At 45.6% G+C, this 20,363-nt stretch overlaps 1 protein-coding gene across 1 annotated transcript in view; it reads right to left on the reverse strand.

Annotated features, from left to right (window-relative positions):
• The window catches only part of POGLUT2 (protein O-glucosyltransferase 2), a 637,125-nt gene extending 617,833 nt beyond the window's left edge, over nucleotides 1-19,292 (reverse strand). The window contains exon 1 of the mRNA XM_069639036.1: nucleotides 18,785-19,292. Within this exon, the coding sequence (XP_069495137.1) occupies nucleotides 18,785-18,966 (182 nt within the window). The 5' untranslated portion in view covers nucleotides 18,967-19,292. The remainder of the gene's footprint in view (nucleotides 1-18,784) is intronic.
• Between the last annotated feature and the right edge of the window lie 1,071 nt (nucleotides 19,293-20,363).

Below are 20,363 nucleotides of genomic sequence, written 5' to 3' on the forward strand. Positions count from 1 at the left end.
CAAGAGTGTAACAGAGAGTGATGCATTGAACAATCCATCTAGATATAGTGGATTTTGAGACCGCATCTCCTTCTCTTCCTGCTGCCACCGAGACAAAGAACTGATTAGTCTTTCTCAGTGGTCTGGTTCTTTCCATGTAGAACATGACAGCTCTGCGTACATCTAGTGTATATAGACTTTTTTCTCCCGAGCTGGAAGGGTTTTGAAAGAACGTTGGTAGTTCTATAGTTTGGTTTACATGAAATTTCGAGATGAATTTAGGTGCAAACCTTGGGTGTGTGCGTAGAACCACCTTATCTTTGTGAACTGTTACGAAGGGGTCTAGTACAGAAAGAGCCTGTAGTTCACTTACTCTCCTAATGGAGGTGATAGCTATTAGGAAAGCAGTCTTAAGGGTGATATCTTTAAGAGTTGCCTTGTGCATGGGTTCGAAGGGAGGGCCCATGAGTCTGGAAAGTACCACATTTAAGTCCCATCCGGGAGCTGGGTTAGCTATCGGAGGGTGTATCCTCTTTACCCCCTCCATGAAGGCTTTGATAACTGGTATCTTCCACCACGACACTTTAAGTTGTGAAGTGGTGTATGCAGAAAGTGCCGCTAGGTGGACTTTAATGGAATTGAACACTAAACCTGAATCCAGTAAATGGGTCAAGTATAGAATAATGTCAGTAGGAGAGCAGTTAACTGGGTTGATGCTAGTACGTCTACACCAGATAACGAATCTTTTCCATTTGCTAGAATAGCAGTGTCGAGTATTAGGTTTTCTGGCTTCCCTGAGGATGTCCATAAATCTCTGTGGGAGTTGTAAATGTCCAAATTCTATGATCTCAGAAGCCAGGCTGCTAAGTTCATGGTCTGAGGGCATGGATGCAGTGTTCTGCCCTTGTCTTGTGACAGCATGTTGTACGGGCAGGGAAGTTTCACTGGGGGAGATAGGGACATCTCCATCAAGTGAGCGAACCATGGCTGCCGGGCCCACATTGGGGCCACTAGTATCATTGTAACCTGCTCCTGATGCATCTTGTGCACCACTTTGTTGAGAAGGGGAGTCGGGGGAAAGGCGTAAACAAATTTCCCTGACCATAGAATCGACAGACCGTTCCCCTTGGACTGGTTCTGGGGGTATCTGGAGGCGTAACTTTGGCATTGTGAGTTTTCCAGAGTTGCGAACAGGTCTATTTCCGGGAATCCCCATTGAGTGAAGACGTCTAAGACGATGTCTTTGTGTAATTGCCATTCGTACTCTCCGGGCAGGGGGAAGTCTCTGCTGAGTTTGTCTGCTAGAAGATTGAGTTCCCCTGGTACATGTTGTGATAGTAGGAACATGTTGTGTCTGAGAGCCCACTTCCATATGTTCTGGGACAGTTTGGACAGTCCTGGAGAGTGAGTGCCTCCTTGCTTGTTGGGGTAGTACATGGCTGTGGTGCTGTCTGTGAGGACCATCACTGTCTTTCCTTGTAGCTGTTTCTGAAAGGCTTTCAGTGCTTTGAACACCGCTAGTAGTTCCAGCAGGTTTATATGCTTGGATGCTAAGCTCGGAGTCCAAACTCCGTGGGCCGTCTGATGGGATAGGTGAGCCCCCCATCCTGTAAGGGATGCGTCTGTGGTTAGAGTGGCTTCCACTGCGGGTGTGGCAAAAGTTTTCCCTAATAACAGGTTTTCTTTTGTCCACCACCGTAGCGAGAGAACCAAGGCCTGCGAGACCACCACTAGATCGTCCCATTGTCCGCTGGCCTGACACCACTGGCTGTAGAGCCACTCTTGCATTGGGCGCATGCGCAGGCGCGCGTGAAGTACCAAATAAATACATGACGCCATCATCCCTAGCAAGCGCATTGCTTTGCGTACCGTCACCTCTTGGCCTGCTACATAATGGGGAATCTGAAACAGCATGTTTTGGACCCTCTCGTTGGAGGGGAATACGAGGCCGTCCTTTGTTCGAATTAGAGCCCCTAGGAATTGTTTGATTTGGCTGGGGTCTAAGCTGGACTTCTTTTCGTTGATGGAGAAGCCCAGTTGGGACAAAAGGTCTACGGTCTTTTGGGTATTGGAGAAGCATGTTTCGTAAGAATCCCCTGTTATGAGCCAGTCGTCGAGGTAAGGGTATACCGGGATGGATAATCTGCGCAGGTGGGCCGCTGCCACTGCCAGTACTTTCGTGAATACCCTTGGTGCAGATGCTATCCCGAAGGGTAGTACTCTGAACTGGTAGTGTTTGTCCTCTATCTTGAACCTGAGGTATTTTCTGTGCGATGTCAACATTAAAATATGAAAGTATGCATCTTTCATGTCCAGTGTTGTCATGTAATCCCCTTGTGATAACAGTGGGATTACCTCCTGTAAGGTCACCATACGAAACTTTTGGGGTTTGACAAATATGTTCGCTGGGCGCAGATCTAATACAGGGCGCATGGTTAAGTCCTTTTTGGGTACAAGGAAGTACACTGAATAAATACCTTCTGTTACCTGTGATAGGGGGACGGGCTCTATAGCTTCTTTCTTCAGTAGTTCTTCCACCTCTTGAAGAAGAATGGAGAGGTGTTGCGGTGTCATGCGTCGGTTCCGTGGGGGTTTGTACTTCGGGGAACCGTTGAACTCGATGCAGTATCCGTGGGCTATGGTGGATAATACCCAACGGTCTGACGTGATTCCCTCCCATGCTGAAAGGAACGATGTTAGCCGGCCCCCGACCGGTGATGCATGGGAGGGGACCCGAATTTTCGGGTCATTTGCTGGTATTGGGCGTGGAACCTCTGGGGCTGGAGCCACGACCTCTTCCTCTGCCACGGCGTTGGCCTCTTTGACTGAACTGGGTGTTACTCTGGCTCCAACTGGCCCACTAACCAGGGTAATATTGTTGTTGTTGGTTTTGCTGCTGTCTTTGGCCACGAAAGGAGCGTTTATTACCATAGCCTTGCCTGTTAGGGGGCCTAGAAATTTGATCAAGAGTCTTGATGGTATCAAACTCTTTTTTAGCATGTTCTAGGGCCTCATCTACTGCTTTCCCAAACAGATGCGTCTGTTCAATGGGTTTATTTATGAGGGAGGCTTGGGTTTCGGGCTTAAAACCTGAATTGCGTAGCCAAACGTGGCGTTTGAGAAGTATTCCCTGCACTAGGGAGCGGCCAGCCGTCTCAGCGGCATCTAGGGAGTTTTTAACGATGCCCTGGTTTACCAGTGTGCCCTCTGATATTATAGCTAGCAGGCGAGAACGCAGAGGTTCAGGTGCTTCCTCTGCTTCGCTGCGCAGCTTGTTCCACTGTGCATCTGCGTAGCTAGCTAAAAGTGAGTTGTTATTAGCAATTCTAGTAGAGAAGGCGGCGGAGGTCGTGATTCTCTTCCCCAGTGCGTAGAGTTTTTTGCCTTCTTTGTCTGGGGGTGCTTCACTAGTGGATAGTGGCACCCCTGCTCTTTTTCTTGTGTTGGTAACCACAAGGGAGTCCGGAATAGAGTGTCCTCTGATGTATAAAGGGTCAGAGGATGAAGGGCTGAAGAGCTTTTCTATTCTAGGGTTGACCCCTCTTACTAAAGCTGGGTTAGTAAGGGAAGGAGAAATTCTTCTTTTAATAGAAGCCAGGAGTGGAATAGATTGGCTAACAGGGGCTTTTTCTTTGATGACTTTTTCTACAAAGTCAATGTCTGGAAGAGTTTCCCCTGTATCAATTTCAAAATGCGCTGCTGCCTTGCGCAATAGTGCATTGAGGGAAGGTTGGTCATCTATGGGAGAGGAGTTCCCATGTGAATCCTTGAGAGGAGAAGGGAGAAAGGCATCAGGGTCTGAATGTACTGATGGGGATTGCCAAGGCTGCACTGACGGTGAATGCCAGGGCTGCGAGGTAGCTGTATCCTCTTCAAAACCTGTAGCAGTGGTGTAAGGATCTTCTTCGAACCCCTCTTCCTCAAGTTCTACCTCTTCTTCTCCACCCAAACACTCCTCATCTTCCTGGAGGTATTGCTCCTCCTCAGTGAGGTCAATCAGCCTAGGAATCTTGACTCTAGGGTCATCCTGTGGCCATTCTCTTTGTCTTTTGTGAGTGGGTGGGTGGGTCTTGGTTTCCTAGAAACCTTTCCATTTTCTCCATGCAAGAATGGAGTCTTTCAAGGGTCTCATGGGGTACCCCTGAATAGTCTAGAGGGGGGAAATTAGTGTTTTCGCCTTCGAATCGTTTCGAACGCTCCCACAACGTCGACGAGAGGTTCCCGTCTCCTTCTGAAAAGCCTTCAGGTAGTTCGGAAGCGTCCTTTGGAGAAAGGGGCAGTTCCTGGCTACTTTTATGTTTTTTCGACGCGGTATTCGACGTTTGTTTCGTCGTCCACGTACGTTTGTCTTCGGCGACAATTCTCGCTAGGCTCTCGACCACGATCTTGTCCGTCGAGGGCTCTGGTGTCGACGTTGTGTGCGTTGAGCGTTGTACCTCGACGGTCGCTCTATGGAGCGTTGCGTCGGATGTTTTTGGGGTAGCGCCCGTGTTAGATGGAAGCCCAATCGCTGGTCGCGGCTGCGTTTGCGGGTGGGGCTTGTGACCTTTACGGTCTGCGGTAGACGCCGGAGTGCCCTGCGTCCCCTTCGGCGCTGATGGATCCTTCGTTCTCGACGAAGAAGAGCCGTGGGTAGTGTGTTTAGCCTTATGGGGTTTGTGTGCGTCCTTGTCGCTGGGGTGTTCATCCCCATAAGCAGGGCGTGAGCCGAGCCCGTCGGGGCCGGGGACGGACGACGAGGAGCGGGAGCGCTCCTTCTGGGGGTTCATGACTTCCGTAACGGACGTCGAGTTATCGCACTCCTCGTCACTTTCAGTAACAGCGGCAGCGGGTGAGGAAACTGACTTCGACATCGCGTAGTCCGCCCACCTCTTAACCCTACGTTCTTTAAGAGTCCTGGGTTTTAAGAGCTTGCAGGCTGCGCAGCTGTTCTCTATGTGATCGAGGGGTAAGCAACGATTACAGAGCTTGTGCTTATCTTTCCAAGTATATTTGCCCCTGCAGCGCGGGCAAAACTTAAAATGGTGTCCTCTCCATAGCTGAGGCAATAATAGCTGGCGATAACAACCCCAAGGGAAAGAAAGGGGAGAAAGAAAGACATTCTCAAAGAGAAGAGACAAAGTTCTAACCCCCACTCTCCCTACTGTAAGTTGGCCGTCGAGGCCAGGCCACGTGTTCGGCAGCGCCGAAGGATCTCCTCCGCTCTTCCTCTCCGTCGAAAATCAGTTCGGCGGAGAAACAGCTTCACAGCTAATGTCGAGGGGGAGGGATCGTTATCAGTATATTAAGTTATGACAAAAGGACCGAGGTCCGTGGCAAGTATAGCAATGTCTCTCTAGGAGCTCCGCGAAAGGCGACCAGAAACTGGGCGGAAAAAAACAATCTGAGGGACCTCGACGCGTGAGGGATTGTGGGTACAACGCACGTCACTATAGGGATAGTGTTACAGACACGCCTTGTCGACGTCCCCTTTTCGACTACGAAAAACAAAATGCAATACTCCGCAGTGACCACTGGATGTCGGACCTATGCACAGCATGTGATTCTAAGCAGATTAACAAACATCAGAAATATATATACACACACATACATGATGTGTACCCCAGAGCAGTATGTGCAGGCAGTGGAAATTTTACGATCCATATGCTGAGCATGGGTAGCCAAGGAGGGAACACTGCCATATGTGGAAGTAGAGAGGTTGGAGAGGGAGAAAATAGAGAAGGGGGAGAGAGGCTTGCATTGACGTTCGGTAATGTGGGATTAATGAAAGGGGGAAATGTTGGGATGTATGCACGATCAGCCCAAACCCCAAGTTATAGTGCCCAGGCAGCCCTGTCCCAAGACCCCAGAATTTCAGAGTGCCAGTCAATCTTGACCCCTAACCATAAAACTGTTAGATCGCCAATTTATCAGAAAGATCACAGCAGAATATTCTGGACGTGTGTGATTTGTGCTACAGGTGCCAGGGAGGGAAGTAACACATTTAAGCCTGTGGTGGGAAGAACTGGAACGGCGCCGACACCTCTGGGATCGAGCTGGGGTTGAAAGTTATGATGACCTTCTAGATTATCCTCTGCATCCATGTCTGCAGTACCAGGTCGCATTAGGCTACAGATCCGGAATGTTATTATTTCTACTTATAATTGACAGTTAGGGACTTCACGCCGATGACGTGCAAGGAAGAACCTCATGTGGATGAAGACGGACAAGAGGAGCTGGGACCAATGACCTGGCATTCCATATGGAGCACGCGGTCTATGTATCAGGTCGCACCAACCAGCTACGCAGATCTGTAACCTATGTGATGTACATCAGTTGTGATGCTTTTTACCTTTATGACCTATCGCCCATGTTGATTTCGTCAGGGTACCCCGTGGCAGCAGAGTTCTTTGCTGGCATGTTTTTCTCTTTTTGAGAATAAAACTTGTTCTCCTTGCAAGAGGTGTTGGTGTCTATTTCACTAGTGGGTTGTATTTTTTCTGCTTTGAGTGTTGAGGGGCTTCTCTACAAAAGCCAGACGAGGTGAAGAATTGTGCTCTGGGAGGGGCATATTCAACACACTGCTTACCGTTCAATTTCATTACCCTCCACTGCTACCTTGCCTGTTGAGACAGACAAGTTCCAAACTAGTAAATTCCAAAATTGATGCACTCCTACTTTAAAGAACTTTTTAGAAAAGTAAACAAAAACTCAATTGAGTTTAAGGTGCGGGGGAGGAACTGAGATCCTGGCAAAAGACCTCCACAATTAACAAAAGAAGAAAGGAGAAGATTCAAGCTTTGAATCCTCCCGTCCCATGCACACTATATAGTGTTGGATAAACCAACTGCTGTAAACGGAGGATAAAGATTTAGATGTAGAAAATAATTTTCAACCACAGTAATTTTTGTAAAACACATTTGTGTATATATATTTTTTTTGTAAAGAATAAATTGCATAAAAGAAACAGTGACAATGTTATTGCAAAAAGAAATAATTGGAAGAATTGTTGTCAGTAGTCCGTTTTTATCAAGTGGCGACGCGTTTCGAGGGAAAATGCCTCTTCTTCATAGGCCTAAAAACAGACTATAAAGAGATATATGTTTTACAAAGAGACTGTCCAATTTGATAAACCAGATATACTAAGTAGCTTTTACATCGAGAGAATGTTCAAAGAGAGATTAAAAGAAATTGAAACACTTTTAGGTTTACATGATATAAACAAAAATACCCCTCATATGTTTACATTCAGCTTTGTTATAAATGAGTAAAACATGGATACATTCATGTGTTTCAAAACAAGGACCCTAGAATCCTTTCCAAATATCAATATGACCACTGGTGTGGTGCCCCAAAAGAATATTTAGAGTCAGGTAGGTGGGGGTCCTGTGAATCCAGTGACGGTCCAACCAGAATATTGACCATGCGGTTTATTAATATTAGAATGGTAAAGGTTACCTGTTTGTGCAGGAACGGAGATGTGTGACGATTTCTGCCACCACCAACGGGTGTGTACACGGATGAAGCAAAATACTGCTTCCAAAGTAAATGCTATGGATCGGCAGGGTGATGCTAATTTTCAGTAAGAATCTAGTAACAGGAGCCAGTTCAATCTAAGAGGTAAATGGAATGCTGATGTCAAGTATAGTGTGGAACACAGTTGTGGAGATGCCGAATAATCCTAATGCATCTGATACTAAAGGTAACACAACTTGGTTCAGTTTAAAACTGCAATCACAGTCACGAGGGGATACATAATTTGAAATAATAATAGATAATAATGTTACTTCCGCATACTGCACTGGGGTGTAGTGGTCTCTATAGGACCTGCCGACAGCAAGCCAAATGTTTCCATATAAATAATAAAGTAAGCCTTAAAAAATATAGTACCGAAGACATATGTCTCGTGGTATGGAACCCCGCCAAACCAGGAGAACGAAGTAATCAGGGGATAGTGTACACAAGAATCGAAAATGTGAGGATGGGAAAAGCCCAACAAAACTTACGCTAATCCACAAAGAAAATAATTTAGCAGTCCGGTGGTATATTAGTGCTATGTCTGAAAGACCATAAGTAGCAGCCAGAGTGACTCGACGTACGGAAAACTTCAAGAGTGAAGCAATCTACAAGAAAAACAACGAAAGAACACATAATAGGCCTATTAAATATAGAATTATTCCAAAAAATAAAGATATTAAACAGGTATCAGGACAAAAGTACGAAAACAAACTATGAAGATAGATAGAGTCATACCCAGATATTGGTTTATTCAAGTATGCGTTCGATAAATGTTAGCCCATCAGCTGGATGTGTAAAGACCAGAACTCCGTGTAGATATAACTGCCGGAACTTCACTGTGAAGGCAGAGTCCCGAAATAATTCACTAGCGTGGACGCTGAAACCAACGTGGAGAAAATACATAAATAAACGTGGCGATTCACCACTTTGAAGACAGTCCCTGACATTCTATTCAAGGAGCGATGATTCTTACCTCCGACCGCGAGGAAAAGCGCAGTCACAAATTTGCATGCAAGCATCGGCATAGGTCGCCATGGTGACGACGTTTACCCTTAAAAAAGGTTTACGTGATGAATGCATAACGTGATTATCCAAGCGGATGCAATAGACGTCAAACCAGAAGGACGGCAAAGGGTGTCCTTTTCGATGTAACGCAGTGGCCATATTGTAATATAACTCAAGTGCTGCGAGCAGACATATCATGTAAAATGGATGATCAAAGAGGTTTTTGCATGGAAAACCCAAGAAAACGAAATAACTAGAGATTACAGATAAAGAAATGGGTGAATAAAGGGACAAGTAAAAAATATATAGAGGAGTGAATAACGACACAAACAGTATCAGAAGTAGAGTAAATGGGAAGAAAACATTAAATAAAAATAATAATAAGGGTAACTATTACTAGTAACTGCTTTCCCCTACTCTGCTACACACGCAATTCGATTATATCTGCTTATGCCAATGTACTTGTCCATGCCGAGCAGAAAAGGAGGATAGTTGAGCACAAAACGATAAAAGCACCCTTTCTAACGGGTACAGATGCTGGTGCTGATCTAGTAAGAACACACAGCCCCACCAAACTTACGGGTGAAGCATACACCATTATCAACAAAAAACAAACAAACAAATAAATAAATAAATAAATAAAGCAGTTTCTTGGTACCAGCAAGGATGCCTGGTTGGGTAGAAGCGGTGACAGCGAGGAAAAGGATACCTTGCATACCAGTGGCACCTAATGGCAGCAGTGTGTTTTAACTTAACCTGGAGCGCAGTGTACAGCTAATCACCGCCGCCCCCCAGCTAGTGACATTGCAGGCAGGCCAATGTTTGAGGGTCTGCCTAGTTTTGGAGGCGGTCTTAAGCTCTGTGACGGTTGATGCAGGAACTTGTAAATCAATCACCCCTACCAGCATACTCCCCAAGGCACCCTTTTCAAGTAAAAATCTGGCAAACAGCATTGATGATCCCATCACCACACAAAATAAAACTGTAAGGGTCATGGCAAACCAGTATCTGAGATGGACATCGTAAATATTTTTTATTTTATATTCACATTTATTTGAATTTTACACAATACAATTAACATGCAAAATTACAATGCTACATCTTATTTTCACAAACACAGATACATAAATTCACATTTGAGATTAGAACATCACCTCACTGCAATCTAGAGAATAGTAATCCATTAAAGCAAAAACAAATGCTCCAGGAGTCTACCCCAGATATCTTCATATAAGTCTCTTCATTTGTTTCTACAGAAGATTAACGTTTCCAATTTTGACATCTGTTCCGAATCTCTCATCCGTTCTGAAACATTGTTGAACAGAGCCAAACAACCAGTCTGCAAATTAAGTGGCCACAGGGGTAATGGCCGCTGCCAAGTAAAAGCCCAACAAAAGATTTCACAGAAGGAGTCCACACGGTTACAGACAGCGCAATTTGATTTTATAATGTCATCACCAGTTCTGGGCTACAAGAGATTCACTGCACTAAAGAAAACAATGCTAAGAAGGGTGCAAAAGACAACTCTTGTGAAGATTGTGGCATCAGCCCCCTTGGTAATGGTCCAGTTCAATTAGGAAGGGGCGGGTCATTTGTGTTGAGAACGGCGCCCAGCTGCACACCAGTCCCCCCTGTCCCCTTTTCACATCTGGGACACCCATTTCACAAACAAGCTGCTATGGGAGCGACAGTGCCATGTGGATGCAAGTGTAATGTTGCCCTCGCCGAATTAGTAGACCTAAAGAAGCTGCTTCTGGTCATCCTTGAGACGCAAAGAAAAGAGCTTTGGGAGGGCCACCGTTAGAATGGAGGCAGTCACGGGGGCTTCCCAACCCTTGAAGGAGAGAGATAATCGTAATTCGGAGGCCCGCCCAAGCTTGACTAGCCCCAACCATGCAAGGCGAGTGAGCTCTGGCCCAAATAGTGCCCGGTTGACTTGTGGCCCCAGGTTCCAAATCCCCCTGGCCGAATTCCAAGCTCATGAAACTGTGCTGTGGGACCAACACAGCAGTCTGCTGCCTAGCAGGGGGGGATTGGGTAACTAGATCCAATTATACTGGTACCAAGCCAGTCCATGAGGCTGGCAGTGCAGATCCAATTGTAGTCCCTAATGGTAATTTCCTCAGGCCCTGCATATTACAACAGAGCAAAATATGGACGATGGCAAAGCGAGAGGGGGCATTGAAGGGGAATTCATATTCCTGCATTGGGTACCCAAATCTGTGTCCAACTACTCAAACTAGAGAGGGGCTTATTAATAAGTGAATTGGAGAACGTGGGCTCTAGGGTGCAACCTACCTTGCTGTGCTCTAGTATTGAAGATCTGTTTGGTTAGTTTTTCGGTAAAATCACAGGTTAGTATTGAGGTGCAGCCCACACCTCGTTTGTTGGGTAGAGAGGGGGATACCTTGCATTTGTGAAGTTCAAGAATTATATTCTCCATGCAGTTTTGTGCTCGATTGTAAAAAGCGTTTGTTTTATTTGGTAGATTGTATACACCCTTTATAGGTCCAGTCGGGGTTCTTGTGTCCCCATGGGGTCAGCCGACAAGTGTCGACCCGTAGGTCCTTCTCAAGGCTGATACATGTTCAGAATCACATGTAGTGACATTAGTGTTTTGTGTGACATGGTACACATTACATTTGTGCAAGGAAAAAGAAAGCGGGAACAAACCCTACCTACCACCAGAACCCCACAGGGGGTGCCGGACCGCACTACATGGGTAAGAGGAACATAGATCCAGCCATAACCAATATCCCAATGCCCTCTGAAATTTGTGCTGGCCTTGCCTTCTTCCCTCCCTCTTTTTCCTTCCCCCGTGGTTCACCATGATGGAACCAACCCAAACATGGTTAAATATGTGATGTTTGAAATAATTTACCAATACACTACTCTCCACCCTAAACTATGCACCTTGCACAAATGCCTTGTAAAGCGTGTGTTGTGGTTCTCGACTTGTCGCATGCGTCGACCATTATTGTGTGTTCTCACCCAGTTCCCCACACCTTCACAGCATGGCTTTCCAAGAGGGTAGAAGTCTCAAGCTAAAGATCTATGCCTAGTGTGGTGTTACAGAACTCATGCATGAGAGTGTAGCGCTGACTACTCGGGGGACCTCGGCTTTGTAATAGTAACCGGCTCGTGCTCCCTACACGGTCATGGGGGCACTGTGCAACAATTTAGGCTTCCCTACTTGCCTCGGCTCTAAGGAGACCTGGGCGAGGTGGCGTCAATGCCATAATCGCCTGCCACCCACCCACTATAACTGCTGCAATGTCACGTGGGGGGATCATATTTATGTACTCAAGGGGTGGGGCCACATGACCGTTTTTTGGGGATAGGAAACAAAAACATATTTAAAAAATGTGGTCTCAAACTACCAAATCTTTTATGACCTAGTTTTACAACCAGAATCAGTGCCACAGCAAACAATCACTCACGCATAGTTTTACAATTAATTGCCCGGTGGAAAGTATTTTATTTCTACAAATCATTCAAATATGTTATCGGGAGACTGGTTCAGGGCCAACGCACTCACCTTTAGAACTGGAGGGTGCCGTGCAATCCCTGTTCAAGTGCTTAGAAGCAGGAAGAGTCCGAAATGAAGTGCTATCGCGCAGTGTGAAGTAAAAACCTCAAAAATCATCTAGAATGAGCCCAATCTATCACTTGTTCATGTTTCTTTCATCATATTCTCACAGCCACAGAACGAAATAGAGACAAACCATCAGACCTCCTCTTTGGAGATAGATGTGTTCACAGTTGACACAGATTCATAGTATTTTTCGAATTTCTTGGCATACTCGAACTGATGGAAGACGCTCTGCCAAGCCGTAGTAGCCCCTCCCCCCGGATTGAAGTGCAAAGTCCCCCATTGTATACATACCTTCCTCTTAATGGTATGCCAAGTTATTTGACATTTGTATAGCGCTTACTCTACTGCCATTATTATGGGTTTGAAACGCTGCCTGTAATGTGACATATATTGCGGTGAGGGGGGAAATTGGTGAGTGATAGGACAGTTCCCTTCCTTTGTTTGGAATCTACCTCTACATAGTAATTATTCGGCTCAACGAGCAAATGTGAAAGTGGACGATTTTATTTATTTTTTTAAAAACATTTCTAGTAGTAGTTTACCATCCTCGAAGTTTGAGACCAGTTTAAGTGAAATATGTTAATTTGTATATTTTTTTCTTTCTAATTTCCCCCCCCCCTTAGTGCAGGAACTTGTGCGTGGAGGTGTAACTTTTGGGGTTGGGGCTGTTTGCGGGCAATATTCACTTTTTCTTGAATTAGCCCCTTAAAGATTTATTTTATATATCCCTTGCAGTCGGTGGTTTTTTATTTTTTTCTTCCAATGTAAGTGACAGTTATTCTTGCAATTTTATTTATTGCTATTGAATGTATTAACGTCAGAAGAATGGTAGGTCAACCCCTGCCAACGTGTCTTTGAACACTAAGCTCGGTGGCAAGCATTTTACTCACCGAGCTGCATGCATAGGTTATTAACTGTTGAAATCCAAAAACATGATCTCTCCTCCGAGTTCTGCGTTTCACCTGAGTGGGACATCCGGGCGATATAACTATTTTCTCAACATTGATTGCCTTTATTAACCAACTCAACAGTAGTTATCTCATCGACCTTAAAAAAAAAACGGCAGCTCTTAAGTGTCCATCCTTGAGTTGCTCATGCAGTTCTGCTTTTACTTTGCATAATGGTACATGTAGTTTTGAACCAGAATGCAACGCAACAATTAGAACCGGATAAGATACTCAAACCGGACACTGCACAAGGGACAGCACGAAGGAATCCATCCTGCACACAGCATAGACCCGCTGAGCTTTCTTTACCAGGAACGATTCTATGTCTCCAAGGACTGGTAGTAAAAGAAGAACTTCGAGTACCAAACTTCATAATAGAGGCTCCCAAGCTTATGTGGAGAAGCCAAAGCGAGCCAATAACAGGAGCGTCACTAGCTAAGCAAACCTCAATGATTGCAGCCAGCAGCTGCACCATAGGCTCTTCCCCCTCCTGGCTCATGGGGACAGATTCCGCTGCAGATAATGGCATAGGGAGGGTAAGACAAGATGGGGAGGCGAGTGATTTCACAAATGGGCCTAGGATAACACAGCAGGCCTTTTACAACTGTTCAAGCAAATGACAATCCCACCCGCGCCCAACCACAGCCCCCATTCCAGATTACAAATGCAGGAACATAACAGCCACAAATACAAGGGAGCAAGCACTCACCTTACTTTCAGGCACACAGCTACTTTAAGAGTCCAATCCTTCTGGACACTAGCCTTCAGGACCAGTCCAAGATAAGGTGCTCAGCCTCGGCCACCGCACGTGTTTGCTGGAGAACTATCCAGTCGCCCAAATGTAAGACATATGAACAACTGCTCAGTAGCAGGGGCCCGGGAGAAAGAGATACAAGTTTAGGCTTCCACTGTATGGTTGCCAAGCAACTTCATCTCTGGAAAGCCTCGTTAACTGCTCTGCTTCACACTTGCCATGCTGTATCCCAGTGACTTTTCTGGGTTTGAAAGTTTTTGCAACCTACAGACAAGGCACACGGGAAAGTATTGGAGGAAATAATACTTGAATTTATATAGGAGGTGCAGGGGTCGCAGATGATACACCAGGGGTGGCAAAGCAATACCCAGGGGTTGCTGCTGCGACCCCTAGCAACCCATGACAGCTATGCTACACAGGCGCACAAGGCCATTGAGCTAACCAGGTTTTTCTCCCCCACCTCTTTTTTTAGGACTCAAACCCTCCCCCAATGAGCCTTTGCTGAAAATTGCAGGGATAATGTTTTACTGTGTTGAGAAGAAGCTTGTACTTGCACAAATGCGGTAAAACCTTATTAAAGTTGCTACTTTCACTTCCATCACCTGCATATTGTTATTGTTATATTTCATTCATGTAGCGCCTGATAGACCATTGGTATGCTCTGAAGGCGCTGGTAGGTTGAACGCCCTTGGGAACCGAAGTTCAGATCAGTAGAGAGAGTAGGGAGAGTCAAAAGGTGCGTGTGAGCACCTGGTATGTGTGCAGCTCATGCGGTATCCGTGTAATAGCTGCTTTCTAGCGGTAGGTGTGAAGGGTTGGGAGATCAGGAGTATGTGTTCGTTCTGGCAGGATTTATCCAGACCGGATGTGGCTGCGTTAGGCCTGAGGAGAACGCCTGTCTGGGGGGGTGTGTAACCAGTAGTGATTTGATGTGGAGTGAGCGCGGATGTTGGTATGAGAACAGTTATACCGAATGATGTCATAGTATCTCTGCGTTCTAGTTGAGTGGTGATGTAAGGAGAGAGTAAGCGTGGTGGTGAGCTATGATGGGTTATATGCCCTTTTAGACGTTCTATGCATTCCAAACCATATTATATACGTCATGCAAATTCTATGCGCTCCCATGCATGCACTCCTGTCTGCCCCATGCTCTACGCATTCGGCAGCTCTACGTATTCATCCATTCTACGCGCTCATCAGTACTGGATGCAATCTGTGCTTGTTCGTTCTAGGTATTCATCCGCTTTATGCCATCACATGTACTAAGCATTCACCTGTTTACGCACTTATCCCCTATATGCACTCACCCCTCTGCGCACCCACCCCTCTGCGCACTCATCTGCTCCCCGCGCTCATCTACTTTAAGCACTCGTGCTTTTCACGCATTCACCAGCAATATCCTGTTCTATATATTCATCTCTACACTCATCTGTTCTATATCTTCATCCGGTCCATCCACTCATCCGGTCCATCCACTCTATAAATGCGATTTAAAATGTACTATTTGATAGTTGGTCCCCACACCAGACCTTGGGGGTAGAACAGTGGGAACGAAGCCTCAAAGTTTGGCTCGCCCCGTTTCTGAAGTGGCCCCTCCCCCCCAAATGTAGGTTTCATTGTGCTTCTGCTCCTAAAAAAAAAAAAAGAAAGTCAGAAAACAAGTAGTTACTATACATACACACACACACACACACACACACACACACACACACACATTACACGATGATGGCTGCTTTAATTTTCAACTAAGTCGAGCAGGGTGGGCGCTCGAAAGGAAACACTTCCTTTCCAAAACCTCCTTAGCAAATATTCACCTCGAGAAATGCAAAGCGCAGAGACATGCAGTTCAGGCCAAAATCCTCTTTGAAGTTAATCAAGGTGGGCGGAGAAGGGGACAGGGGCACATGGCAATCATTGCTTTTGTGCACCCCATCTCCCTTTGTTTTGTACCTTCAGCGGTGCCCACCCCTCCAGCAGGCATACTTTGGGAAATTATGTGACCTGATCAACATATGTTTGGTGGGGAGGATCTGAAAGGGAGATTAATCATCTTCCTCGCAGGCGAGCAAGCCAATGCGTCACACCAACAGCATGAAGCACTGGCCGTTTGCGCTCAATTACTGCCAGCGGCTAGTGGGGGGTGGCTTAATGTGAGAATCGGTAGGGCCCCGTTTCTCTGGCACTTTTTTGGCGACTGCCGGGGCTCAGCCCCAGTCCACTTGATGCCCTGGTGGAAGGTTTTGAATGCATCTGAAACACTGGCATTGCTCTGGGTAACCTTACAGGCCAACGATTTCAGCCTGTTTGAACAACTGCAGAAGGGGACCAGCCATATACAAATCAGTATTGGTACTGCCGCCAATATCAGCGAAACTGCCAGGCCACGTCCTCTCTGTACAGAAACACAAGCAACGTCACTCTGCCAATTAAGACATTCAGGACCATAACACTTCAAGGAGGCCACTTGAACTAGCTGAAGTGACATGTTTACATCATACCGTAGATGAATGGACAACAACTTTGTCTCTTGCAGTTTTTTTTTCTAACAGCAGGCACAGCACAGGTCAGTATACTTTATACCCATAAATTTACAGAGTTAATTTCGGGGAGACTATGATTGAGAAGAAGGGTACCCTGTCTTATCATAAAGGGAGCTCGCACATAAAACATGTGTTCCCCTCTTTTCATAATCTTTTTATTAATATCATAATAATACAAAGAACAACTGTAAAATTATTATAACAGGCAACTAAATAGGAAGACAATATAAAAAGGTGTTAAATGTCAGAACAGTAACTAAGTACGCAGAATGGTACACAAATAAGGGGTGTGGAGGGGGGAAATAGTCAAACATATAATTCATTAAAAGTGTTCCAATTAGGAGAATATTGGTCTTCATTTTTTATTTTTTATTTGGAAAGACACCTCTCTGCCAAAGACAATTGAGTAATGATGCAACCAGTCATCAACAGTAGGCTCGAGATTACTCTTCAAAAATTTCTAAATGTGTTTTTTTGCCACTAAAAGAGCACTATAAACCCAAAAGAGGTTGGCAACAGGTAGATTAATGTCAGCCGGGAACAGAGCCAAAGCACAGATCATGGGTGTGCTGGGGAGGGAAATACTCAACACAAGATCAATGCACTGAAGGGCTTCACCCCAAAAACAACAGAATTTTCAGACAAAGCCAAAACATATGTAGAGCAGTACCCAACTCCCTCTTGCAGTTCCAACAAGTGTCATCTGAACTAAGCTTGCAAAGCCACATTTTCAACGCGGACCAGTAAATACAATGGGAGATCCTCTGCTGGGTAAACCGCAATCAATCTTGAAACTGCAAGACCCTTCACATGCACGATTCCAGTCGCTATCAGAAATCACACATCCTAAATCGGAGCTCCAAGTACTTCGACTATGCTAGGAGGCCATCTCGAGCCCAGCCCGCGTTATGAGGACAAATGGTGACATACCATTGGCTAAATGTAGAATCGTGGGTGGGCCATGCAAGGTAGCATTTAGAGAGAAAATAGCACTTCAAGAAGATTACTTAAAGCCCGATAATGGAGAGAGTTGCCAATAACCACAGCATATACCTGAATCTCAAAAACTCAAAAATCAAGCATCGAATGGCCAACATAGATTTGCCCTAATCTCCAGAAGCCTGCCTTTTGTCCAAGAAATCCATGAGAGAGCAGAGCACGATTATCAATCTGCACAGCTGGGTTTTTCCATAAAGAGGAATCCATACCAAGCAGGTATTTCACATCACAATTCTTTTGCCATTCTCTTATGACATTTTTGAACACACGGCAGAGTTGAATTAACTGGAAGTATTTTATCCATATACAGTAAACAGTCAAGCGGGATTGGTTGGACAGATTTTCTCTCAATAATAACCCAGTTCGGACAATCTGCACGATCCGATATAAGCCAGTGATGCAGGGCACGCAGCATGAAGGCAGTGTGGTACAGTTTTATATCGGGAAAGCCAAAAACACTGGTGTGTACTGGTCTCATGAGGATATCCCCACCTTCCCCCCCATAAGATTTCATTGAACATTTTGTTTATGTTGGAAAGCAGCTTAACTGAAAGCAAGAGAGGGAGCATATGAAAAACATACAACTTGGGAAGCAAAGTCATCTTGATCACACTGACCTTACCCCAAAGAGTTCATTTTAATCTCCCCCTTTTGACACAACACTGCAATCTCTGAAAATGCATGTTTATCAGGTTTATATAGCACTTTAATCCTAAGAGCTTTACAATATAACAACAAGGTACATTAATGGAAGAAGCATATTTACAATCATGAAACAAAATGTAGAACAATTTCCTTAGATGGAGGAGGTGAGGGAAGGGTGAGGAGAGGGAGAGAAGGTAGTCAAAGGAAGATGAACAATAATTCAGTTATCTGATTTAAATTCAAGTGGGTGTGAGAAGGGAGGGGAAGGTATGAAGGGGATAGGAGGGGGGCAGAGGATATGTAAGCCTGCCGTTTAGATCAAGAAGCAAATCAACACCTCTAGTAATTTGAATACCTAAGTAAAACATTTCTTATCATTGAAATCTCTAACAAGGACAATTTGGACTTTTTGAACCGAGAGGTTTGAATGGATTGCATCCGTTCATTTAATATTGTGATGTTATTTTTCACAGCGCTTTGACTTAACTACCAATTTCACAGATTAAATGTAGGAAACAGAATGTCTGCCTCTGCTTCACGAAGAGATGTGCTAGGAAAGAAGCACGTCTGGGTTGGGGGGGGGGGGGTCCTGGATAGAGTTCGGAGCATTACCATAGCTCTCAACTCACACGCTTTTGGCGGGTGTCACCCGCCTTTAAAAGGGCTGACTCACCCGCCAAGCCTCCTGCACGCCCATTCAATTCAATTGGCGTCTCACCCGCCAAAAACAAAATCGGGTGATTTCACCCGCTTTGGCAACACAAATGGTTGAGAGCTATGGCATTACACGTACCAGAAACGCATAAACACATTATGTACTCACTTTTGCCCTCCTGCGTCCACAGCCTGGATGTAGAAATAGCGCGCGGGGAGGACAGCATCTGCCCGTAAACCAGGTCCCCAAACCAAGCATCGCGACGGGTCAACGTGGCCCTCTCCGCCTGCTTCCACAAGTGAAGGAGTCGCTGCCAGAAACGAATACAGCAGCAACCAGAAAGTGAACATTTACGAGAGTTTCTACCGCAGGGCACAGGCGACAGCGCAGGCAATGAGAGCGGCTGCAGCGAAGTTCATCGGCAGGGCTGCCCTCAGAGCACCTTTCCCTGGCAGGACGCACGCTGGGCGGGTCTGTCTACCAGGCTCGCTCCCAAATACAACGCTCTGACACGGTCCCCTGGCTTATATCAAGCTGCAGCCTGCTTCTACTGTCCTGCAGAGAAAGGGGGTTGGGCTTAAAGACTAAGGAAACGTGCCGGGGGGTATGCATTCTTCTTTACTCGAACCATAATTCTACGTCCACCCTCTATTTCCGGGTAGGACTGAATTTTTCTGGGGGCGCCTACATTTGGACACCGGCGTTTTAGGAAAGATAGCCAATCGCGGTTGCTGTTGGAATCGGAGCACAAGAACGATCCACTCAGACACAGCGGCGCATTCGCGCATTTAGTAAGGCAGAAACTGCTGGGCCGTCCTCTCGGTAGAAAAGGAAAGTGGGCTGAGCATCGCCTGTGTCCAATAGGAAGGCACCAGTATTGTTGATGTGGTATTGACACATTTGATGTTCTGTAAGAAATCTGTATGTTTTGCTCCCCGGGTGAACTGCTCAGGAGGAGCTTTTCGCTTTATAGGTATGTGGTTTAGAGGCACTCAGAATCGGCGCTGCTTCGGCATCATACACAACATCCAATGAGCAGAGTAGTGTCTTAGAAGGAGCTGGGACAAGACTTCTCATGACCAGCCCATTGTTATATATATAAAAAAAACACGTTTTTACAGAACAATGGAGATCCTTTCATTTAAAAAAAAATCAATTTACAAAACACTTTAATTCATTTTCTTACAGGTACTGTTGTGACGTTCTGCGTGTCCCTTGTGCATCGGTGCCATCTCTAGGAATGTTAGGGCCCGCGGACAAGACACCATTGCCTCCCCCAATCCAAGAAATCCAGAATCTGGTCGTGCCACCCCCTTAATGCTGATCACAACCCATAGCTTCATATACTGCGCAGCAATCGAAATATGCGCGGGTAAACCCTTTTCAGAGTGCTGGATTCAGAATAATAGCTTATTTATGTAGCGCTTGTATCTAAAAGGCTTTAAATAGAAAATGTTTATATACAATAATTATTGCCCGATCGAAATTGGTATTCCTTTTATCAACCTTGGAAGGATGAAAGGCTGAGTCGACCTTGCCCCTGCGACGTGAAGATCACGTGCAGATCACATACAGATGCAGAAGCAGCAAGCACTCAACCCACTGAGCTATCTTACCGACAGCTAAACAAGAATAACAAGCTGTATTTGAAGGGAAAGATAAGCAGCCCATGACAAGGTTACAGGACACTTTTACCAAACATTGGCAAAGCCAACCGTTTTGGCTTTTGCATGAGCATGAGATAGAC

The sequence above is a fragment of the Ambystoma mexicanum genome, chromosome 7q, assembly GCF_040938575.1.
Source record: "Ambystoma mexicanum isolate Mex_15411 chromosome 7q, UKY_AmexF1_1, whole genome shotgun sequence".
In the NCBI taxonomy this organism is placed as follows: Eukaryota; Metazoa; Chordata; class Amphibia; order Caudata; family Ambystomatidae; genus Ambystoma; species Ambystoma mexicanum.